This window comes from Brassica oleracea, chromosome C3, assembly GCF_000695525.1.
Source record: "Brassica oleracea var. oleracea cultivar TO1000 chromosome C3, BOL, whole genome shotgun sequence".
NCBI classification, from domain to species: Eukaryota; Viridiplantae; Streptophyta; class Magnoliopsida; order Brassicales; family Brassicaceae; genus Brassica; species Brassica oleracea.
In genome coordinates, this window is record NC_027750.1 from 33533436 (window position 1) to 33544038 (window position 10603).

The 10603-nt window shown below is 29.2% G+C and overlaps 1 protein-coding gene and 1 long non-coding RNA gene across 6 annotated transcripts in view; both read right to left on the reverse strand.

Moving 5' to 3' along the window:
* Positions 1-5039, reverse strand: part of LOC106332604 (translation initiation factor IF-3-like) — an 18365-nt gene extending 13326 nt beyond the window's left edge. The window contains exons 1-6 of one of the 5 annotated variants that reach the window (XM_013771082.1): positions 4949-5039; positions 4763-4853; positions 4437-4504; positions 4123-4221; positions 3987-4043; positions 3655-3837 (exon numbers count right to left, since the gene is read on the reverse strand). In XM_013771082.1, the coding sequence (XP_013626536.1) occupies positions 3781-3837; positions 3987-4043; positions 4123-4221; positions 4437-4504; positions 4763-4853; positions 4949-4987 (411 nt within the window). In that variant the 5' untranslated portion in view covers positions 4988-5039 and the 3' untranslated portion in view covers positions 3655-3780. Of the gene's footprint in view, positions 1-3654; positions 3838-3986; positions 4222-4436; positions 4505-4762 lie in introns of those variants that run through there. The other 4 variants (XM_013771085.1, XR_001268128.1, XM_013771086.1 and 1 more) reach the window with 4 other exon arrangements.
* On the reverse strand, positions 1983-3146 carry LOC106332605. The gene is made up of 2 exons (XR_001268130.1): positions 3026-3146; positions 1983-2251 (listed from the first exon to the last, which is right to left on the reverse strand). It is a non-coding gene; the product is annotated as an uncharacterized LOC106332605 (long non-coding RNA).
* Positions 5040-10603: the final 5564 nt, after the last annotated feature.

A 10603-nucleotide genomic window follows, 5' to 3' on the forward strand; every position in this document is an offset into this window, starting at 1 on the left:
TATGGAGTGAATGAAGAGGAAGAGGAGTGCTTGTATTTATAGTTAAATTCCTGCTGACAGACCGAGGAAATTCCGACGGAATTCTGACGCCAACGGCTAGTTCGTCGGAATTTCCTCGGAATTTTGTAAAATCCCCCAACGGCTCTATAATATTTCCTCGGAATTCATCGGTTTTTTCCGAGGAACACATATTTCCTCGGAATTTCCTCGGAATATTCCGACGGATTGATATTTCCTCGGAATTCCGTCGGTATATTCCGAGGAAATTCAGAGGAAACCAAATTTTGTGTTTCCTCGGAATTTCCTCGGAAATTCCTCGGGATATTCCGAGGATTTCATTTTCCGTCGGAATGTCCGTCAGAATATCGCTGTTTTCTGGTAGTGAATAGTAAAAATGTAAGTGTTTGTATTTTATATTATGCATTATATATATATATATTGGATTTCTAAAATAAAATTTTTATTTTTTATAAAATGAAAATTAAATTTACTTTATTTTAGACCTAATTACTTATAATTAATAAATTAGAGAAAATGAAATGAAGAAAAAAAGTTTGATATGAAAAAGAGTTCTTTTACGTATCTAGCAAACTTGCAAAACCTGATATGTGCGTTTTAAGTTATTAATGTATTTGATGTATAAATAACAAAACTAAACTATGTCAAAATTGGACAAAACGTTTTTTGTTAGTTTGAGGATATATATATATGTATCCCACTAAAACAAATGTCTTATATAAGATAACCCTATTCTTATGTGGTATTTACAACTTTTGTCACTGGATTTACAACTAATCTTAAGATCTTCAGTAATTATGTTTTTGTAAATTAATAAGGCATCAAACATTACATTAATATGCATATACATTGTTTTCGGTTTAAGTGGGCCACCAGTATTATTGCATTCAGAAAAATCGAATTAAAACGTAATGAACCTGTCATTAATAAACATATATATATAATATATACTCCCTCCGTTCTTTAATATAAGTCGTTTTAGAATTATGCACGTAGATTAAGAAATCATTAATTTTTTATATTTTCTAAACAAAAACATCATTAATTATTTACCTAACCACAAATCAACCAATAATAAAATAGAAGGTATATTATCATTGGTCAAACAACATTAAGTGTTAATAAATTTTACACAGAAAACCGAAAACGTCATATAATTTGGAACATAAAAATTCCTCTAAAACGACTTATATAAAAAAACGGAGGGAGTATAATCCAAACTATTATTTCGTTTGGATACCTAAATCATATTGTGCTGATTATGTTAAGTCTAATAGAGCCGATTCAAAAGTTTTTCATGTTTTGTTTACCAGAGCAGATTCTGTACATCTTAAGATAAACCAAGAACAATGTACAACATTAGACTATTCTTATTTTTCATCTTAACATAAACAAAACTTTCAGTCCGGTTTATCATATATGATACATGTCGAATATATAAACTATTATTCTAAAACTGTCCTAAAGAAAAATCATTGGATGCATAAATTGAAACTAATAATTCGCATTATCAAATAGTGTTCTCAGACTTGCGTATAAAAGGAGGTGAACCAAATTAATTATAAGAGATCATTATGATGGTTTGGAATAATACTATGAACCGGTTAGAGTCGAGCCCTATGTAGTTGTATATTCAAATTTTTAGCTCATGTTGACATTTATAGAGGCCTTCAAATTAGTGCCTTTTTTTTAATGTAGAGAATCAAGTCTTGCTATTGTTATTTTATTTTCTTACAATGTACACAAAATTTACATGTTAGGTGATGATATCACATTTAAATATTGGTTGTGATTTCATCGCTGTCTTTTAAAACTCGTCTTAAACGTTTTTGATCATATACACATTTTTGGATACATCTAATAATATTGTGATCATTTATTTAATTTAAAGTACAATCTTGTTAATCACATTTGTATTTATTTAATTATCTTATTATTATTTATTATAAATAGATCCACAAATATGAGACAGACATTTTAACATTTAGATATTTATTAGTAATAATATAGTATAAAACTTTGGTTGGATATTATTATATTCACAACACTTAGCGAGAACCCTTACAGTTAGCAACGCAGTTACAAAATCCCTTTTCTTCGGAACAACTACCACTAGCATCAGCTCCATGTTGCTTCTTACAATCAGCCAAACATAGTGTTGCAGCACAATACGATAACTTTTTACTAATTGGAATTTTATATGGACACTGTTTTTTCGCATCTGCCATCATTCCTGTAATATATAGAAAATCTAAACTTTTAATTGGGAATAATATATATAAATTTTCTGAATTATAAAACTTATTTATCAACAAAAACTGCTTAATGAACTATTATTTTAAGCATTATAAGCAAAAAGAGAAACAGATTTTGCTAGTAAATAAAAAACAAGCATATGATTAGGTCAAAGTATATATTTTTCTATTTTGTGGACAAATATTTTTAAGAATTGTGTGTATATTAATAAAAACATATAATTTTTTATTTTTTAAGAGAAATTAATGTTTATATTGGAAAAGCATAACATATCACCTATAATATATATAAATCTCAAAATATCTCATAAATTTATATAAGGACTATAGTTCATCCCTACTATGAAAATGTTGGTTAACATATTTGTATGTGCAGGAAAAAATGTACATAAATAGATGATGAAACAATGAAAATATTTTAAATTATTCAATCATAGTTGTTCTTCATCGTATATTATACATATACTTTAAAAAATAAAAATAAACAAATATAAAAACAAAACTCTTAAGTACTTCAGGTATGATCCTTTTAATTTTGACGCAAAAAATGTTTGAATCAGTTTTCTATATTTTGTTGCCTTCTGAAAATTTATGAATTTTACACAAAAGAGATAATTTAATGCTATATTTTATATAGCAAACAGAAAATTTTATATGGGTTCACGATATATTAAAAGTAATAAAGATCTAAGTATTATATTCAATTTCCTATAGAATGAATTTATGCAATATATTAAGATGTAAATACAAACCTAGTGAGAGAATAATGAAGACGATTAAGAACGTAGACAAGAGTTGAACGGATTTCCTCATCTTGGATTATAGAAATGGATTGATAGTGAGTTAAAAATTTAGGAAAGAGATGAATTATTCTATTTGTTACAACAGACAAAGTATTCTTACATATATACATAACAAAAATCTAATTTAAGAAACTCATGTTAATATGTTCCGATTTAAACGAATCAAATTTAGAAAAATCCAATTTTTTCTCATATAATATGTGAAAAAGCTTTAGACTCGTTCATTTTCTAGTAAGCAAATAAAAGGGTATGTGTCCTATCCGTGTAAATAATTTTGATGTTCTCAAAATTTTATTGTTATTTTAGAATTATGAATTTATTTAAATAAATGTCAATAAAATTAATTTTTAAAATATTACAAATTAAATATACAGTTTATTAGGCGGATGGCCCACACATAACAAAATTAATAGAATATATTAAAAAATAGTAAGTATTTGATTAATTTTTTAGTTTATACGTTAAAATAGTGAATAGTGAAAACTGTTTAATACTCAAAAAATTGAGTTGAATTCAGTTCTAGATTTACATAGTAAGAGTAATATTTAGATTGAACGGTAACAACGGAATAAGCGAATAATATTATGTAGTACGGTTAAAGTGATGTTTTATAAGTTGTGGAATATTAACGGTTAAACAAAAAAGCGTTGGATGATAAAATATGAATGTTAACAAAAAAGAAATATGTAGGTCATTTGCATCCTTCACATCTCCATCAGTATTGATGCTTGCTTTGCTTCAAATTGTAGGTCCTTTGCATCCTGAATGAGAAAAAAAAAAAGTGACATGAAAAATATCATTATAGTTTTTCATTCTTAACCACACAGATGAGTCGACGAAGAATAAGAAACAGTGCAGTTACAAAACAAATAATAATAAGAAACAGAGAGTGGTTTCAAGAGAAACATACAATCTTTGGAGTAAAATGAATTTCCTTGACCTCAGGTCTAATGGTTACTTCAGCCCGCTAGAACCAGGCAAAACCCATAAACTCAACACACAACGACAATTTTTATATTTTCAATACCAAAGGCCATGTAACAGACCTTGGCCTTAGCACGCTCCTTTCCTACTTGATCATTTTTGTACTTGTCATGTGCGTAGTCTACAATTTTACACACTGGTGGCTTAGCATCTCTTTGGACCTACAAGACAAGCAAGAGATAAGAGGAAAAAAAAAACAAATTAGAAATATGTACAAAAATACACCTAAATAGAGGTACTTGTAGATTAAAGGATACAATAATCATCACAAACAAAAATAACTCATGTTTCAAAAGAGGTATTTGTAGACTAAAGGGATAACCATAATCATTAGAAAGAACATCTAGAATAACTTATACTTTAATTGACATATCACCTCAACCAAGTCATGCTTGAGCTCTTTTGCCCGTCTGAGAGCTTCCTTCAGAGTCACAATACAGTGTCCTGTACAACGACAAAACCATATCACACGTTCCTCACTATCAGAATCTCAGAAGTTTCATTTATCGTTTTTTATGTGTTCTAAAGCTGAACGTTCAACTTGTTTATTAAAACGTATAAGCAAAACGGACTTTTAACAGATGAGTGATGACTCCCATCTAAAGACAGTCCACCGAATAGAACTTACTAACAAAACAGTATGTTCTTAGAGATTTCATCTTTCACTGTCTCTTTATCTGGTACATGAACAAATCAAATTACCTTCCTCGGAAACCAATCTTACAGTCTCGGAGGTAATCTTATCATTGAGGCGTGGGCCATCAGATTCAACATCCTCTTCCTTCTTGCTTGTCTGGAACAAGATCATACCAAGTTATAAACGAGTTTGACAACCACGAACAAGATCTAGGACCTAGGAGAGCCAGAACGTTAATCACTAACTAAAACCTTAAACACATACAACCCAAAAACCCTAAAGCAGAACATCCAACACTATATACATACAACTATAATGTCTTTAGTAGATAAAAAAAACTCGAGCAAGCAATACCATAGATTTTTAAAATGTTACTATTTAAATATACAGTTTATTAGGTGGATGGCCCACACGTAACAAAATTAATAGAATATATTCAAAATTTAGTAAGTATTTGATTATTTTTTTAGTTTATACATTAAAATAGAGAATAGTGAAAACTGTGTAATACTCAAATAATTGAATTGAATTCAGTTTTAACTTTAGATAGTAAGAGTAATTTTTAGACTGAATGGGAATAGCGGAATAAGGATAATGTTATGCAGTACCGTTTAAGTATTGTTTTATAAACTGCGGAATATTAGCGGTTAAACAAAAAACGGTCAATAAAATGTGAATAGTAACAAAAAGAAATATGGTTTGGAACCAATAGTAAAAATGTAAATGTTTGTATTTTATATTATGCATTATATATATATATTGGATTTCTAAAATAAAATTTTTATTTTTTATAAAATGAAAATTAAATTTACTTTATTTTAGACCTAATTACTTATAATTAATAAATTAGAGAAAATGAAATGAAGAAAAAAAGTTTGATATGAAAAAGAGTTCTTTTACGTATCTAGCAAACTTGCAAAACCTGATATGTGCGTTTTAAGTTATTAATGTATTTAATGTATAAATAACTAAACTAAACTATGTCAAAATTGGACAGAACGTTTTTTGTTAGTTTGAGGATATATATATGTATCCCATTAAAACAAATGTACTATATAAGATAACCCCTATTCTTGTGTGGTATTTTACAACTTTTGTCACTGGATTTATAACTAATCTTAAGATCTTCAGTAATGATGTTTTTGTAAACTAACAAGGCATCAAACATTACATTAATATGCATATACATTGTTTTCGGTTTAAGTGGGCCACCAGTATTATTGCATTCAGCAAAATCGAATTAAAACGTAATGAACCTGTCATTAATATATATATATATATATATATATATATATATATATGTAGATCTAATCCAAACTATTTATTCGTTTGGATACCTAAATCATATTGTGCTGATTATGTTAAGTCTAATAGAGCCGATTCAAAAGTTTTTCATGTTTTGTTTACCAAAGCAGATTTTGTACATCTTAAGATAAACCAAGAACAATTTACAATATTAGACTTTTCTTATTTTTCATCTTAACATAAACAAAACTTTCAGTCCGGTTTATCATACATGATACATGATACATGTGGAATATATAAACTATTATTTTAAAACTGTCCTAAAGAAAAATCATTGGATGCATAAATTCAAACTAATAATTCGCATTAACAAATAGTGTTCTCAGACTTGCGCGTATAAAAGAAGGTGAAGCAAATTAATTATAAGAGATCATTACGATGGTTTGGAATAATACTATTAACCGGTTAGAGTCGAGCCCTACGTAGTTATATATTCAAATTTTTAGCTCATGTAGACATTTATAGAGGCCTTCAAATTTGTGTCTTTTATTTAATGTAGATAATCAAGTCTTGCTATTTTTATTTTATTTTTTACAATGTACACATAATTTACATGTAAATGATGATATCACATTTAAATATTGGTTGTGATTTCATCGCTGTCTTTTAAAACTCGTCTTAAACGTTTTTGATCATATACACATTTTTGGATACATCTAATAATATTGTGATCATTTATTTTATTTAAATTACAATCTTGTTATTCACATTTGTATTTATTTAATTCTCTTATTATTATTTATTATAAATGGATCCACAAATCTGAGACAAACATTGTAACATTTAGATATTTATTGGTAAAAAGATATTATAAATCTTTGGTTGGATGTTATTATATTCACAACACTTAGCAAGAACCTTTACAATTAGCAACGTAGTTACAAAACTCCTTTTCTTCGGAACAACTGCCACTAGCATCAGCTCCATGTTGCTTCTTACAATCTGCCAAACATTGTGCTGGGGCACAATACGACATTTTTTAACTAATTGGAATTTTATATAGAAACTGTTTTTTCACATCTGCCATCATTCCTGTAATATATAAAAAATCTGAAATTTTAAATGGGAGATATATATAGAGGTGTCAAAATGGGTTAAAATTAATGGATTGATCTAAACAAAACCAACACATGGTTTTAATGACTCAATAATTTGGATGTTAATGAATTAATAGTTTTTAATAGATCTCGATCCGCGCAACCGCGTGGGTTTTGGATTTCATTTATTTTTATATAAATATTTCGTTTTCAATTCTAAATTGGTAAATATTATAATATATATGTATCTATCAATTTTTAAAATATAATATGTTAACGGTATATATTTTCTTATTGAATAGATTGTTTCAAACTTTCACATGTATTTGTATCTTCTTCTATATATATATTTTTGGATTATTATTTTATTATTAAAATCGTAACTATATATATAAAAGATTAGTAAAATATTTTTTTATTGTCAGATTCAAAGAAATTGTAACATTTCACAAATTTAGAAAGTTTATAAAAAAATTAAACTTTTTGCATCATAGATTTATATTATCGAGTAAATATTTAAAATATTTAACATATGGAGGTATAGTATTACAACATTAAATTATATTTATTTAATTTATATTATCAATAAAGTCAATAGATCATCTATTGTTTAAATCCAATTATTGATAGCCCAATAAAAATTTCTGGTAGGCCCAAAATTTAAATGATAAGATTATAAATTAAATGTAACATGGCTTTTTAGGAATATGTCAATTAGGTCTATTTTAAAAAAAAAAATCACACATGAATCAAGGTTCTAAGCCATGTTTTAATATATAACTAGATCTCGATCCGCGCAACCGCGCGAGTTTTTGTTTTCATTTATATGTCTATCAATTTTTAAAACATAATAAGTTTACGGTATATTTATTTCATTGAATAGATTGTTTTAAGCTTTCACATGTATTTGTATCTTCTTCTATATATATATTTTCGAATTATTATTTCATTATTAAAATCGTAACTATATATATAAAGATTAATAAAATATTGTTTTATTGTTATATTCAAAGATATTGTAACATTCCACAAATTTAGAAATTTTTTTAAAAATTAAACTTTTCGCTTCACAGATTTATATTATCGAATAAATAATTAAACATTTAGTTTTTGTTTAATTTTTAAAATAAACCTTATAGTTTATAATTTGTTTTCATTGGTTTAAGGTAGTAAAGATTAATTATTGTTAGATAATATGATTTTTGTTATTTAAAAAAAATCTTCATAATTTTAAAATTTAACATAGACAAATATTTAAATAATTAACATATGGATGTATAATATTACAACATTAAATTATATCTATTAAATTTATACTATCTATAAATCCAATGGATCATCTATTATTTAAATCTAATTACTAATAGCCCAATAAAAATTTGTGGTAGACCCAAAATTCAAATGATAAGATTAGAGATTAAATGTAACGTGACTTTTTAGGAATATGTCCATTAGGTTCATTTTAATAAAAAAAATCACACATGAATCAAGGTTATGACTTCTATTTTAATATATAAGATTATTTGATAAGAGCAACCTTATTTCATATCATTGGTTGTGGTTATGATTTTATAAACCTCTTCATGATTAAAATGTTTATTTTGTTGAATTTATTGATCTTTTTTTTGGTAAAATGTTAAATTATTATACCAAATTTTAAATTTTTTACAGAAGCACAGAGAAAACAAGAAACAGAATGCAGAAATGAAACTAAACAGAGCATCTAGAGACAAGCAGATTCAATTACGACAGACTATGGTCCTAGAGGCAGACAGGAGTAAGCGTAGCGTCGATGGCCCAAGGGAAAGGAATGAGCGGACTGAGACCTTGAAGCAACGAGTAAAAACCTACAGCTTCCGAGAAACTCAATCATCAATACCTTCACCAAGAAACACATCACGGAGCAACCAACCCACTCAAAATCTCCTCACCGACAGCACGAAGAGGAGTCCACTGACAAGCGGTGCCGTCGTTCGAGATAGGGAACTGGAGATTACTGTCACCAACCCTCCAATCCCGGGACCGTATACACCCATTTAACCCACCGCACACGCAGAGCAGTGGGACATGTCGGGCACACTTCCTCCGGAAGAAGCGACCTTCGAACAAACAAGAAGCCCGAGTGCCAAACTAACTACTAACCACCTGCTAAAGACCGGTCTGCTTACACAGAAGCTACACCACCACAAGATGACGATTTATTATGGGAGAAGAGAGAGACTAACGCGCTGCCACAGTCAAGAACCCAACTCCGGAAGACAGAGACAACCAAAGAGACGCAGATGCTGTCCCGTGTCTCGTCACGTGCTGCCACAGAAACCTCCAAAACTCGGGCGACAACACCGAGAGAAGAAACTCCCCACACGTACCCATGACTGAGAACCAGCCACAGGATCTCACAGGAGCTAGGCGGATCCGGAAGAGACCAAGAAACCGAGACTAAATATCCGGCCAAGAAGCACAAACCTCACCAAAGGAATGTGAGACGCTGAAGAACCGCCAGATAATAGTCTCATCTGGACTCTATGCGCTGTCACACTCCTGGTTAGAATCGAAGCTCCGAGAAAAATTGAAGAAGAACTCCAACGATCTGAATAGACAGGTGAAGGATCGAAGTCGGGCTAAGCCCTCTCCTCCCCACCGCCTTGGTACCGACAGATCTACTGTAGGATCTCCAGCGAAGAGACAACGCCACCAACCACCCATGAAGCCGACTCCGACGACAGTCCCTACCTCCGAACGTCGCCGTTACACCAGATCTGCCACCACGCTAGCCAAACCACCGGATCTATCGCGAATAGAAGAGGGATCTGAAGCGTATGTCCAAAAACGCATCGATCGATCACTAGTTCGTCGGAATTTCCTCGGAATATTCCGACGGATTGATGGTTCCTCGGAATTCCGTCGGTATATTCCGAGGAAATTCCTCGGGAAATTCCGAGGATTTCATTTTCCGTCGGAATGTCCGTCAGAATACCGTTGTTTTCTTGTAGTGATTTCACAAATTTAGAAAGTTTTTAAAAAATTATACTTTCTGCTTCATAGATTTATATTATAGAGTAAATAATTAAACATTTAGTTTTTGTTTAATTTCTAAAATAAACTATATAGTTTAAAATTTGTTTTCATTGGTTTAAGGTAGTAAAAATTAATCATTGTTAGATAATATGATTTTTGTTATTTTAAATTTTTTTTTATAATTTTAAAAGTTAACATCGACAAATATTTAAATATTTAACATATGGAGGTATAATATTATGACATTAAATTATATCTATTTAATTTATACTATCTATAAATCCAATTGATCATCTATTGTTTAAATCCAATTATTGATAGTCCAATAAAAATTTCTGGTAGACCCAAAATTTAAATGATAAGATTATATATTAAATGTAACATGACTTTACAGGAATAGGTCCATTGGGTCCATTTTTTAAAAAATCACACATGAATCAAAGTTGTGACTTCTGTTTTAATATATTGGATAAGATGGGTTAAAGAGTTTAGTGAGTTGGATTGATATTGGTTTGGATCAAAATGGGTTTATGGATTATCCAATCC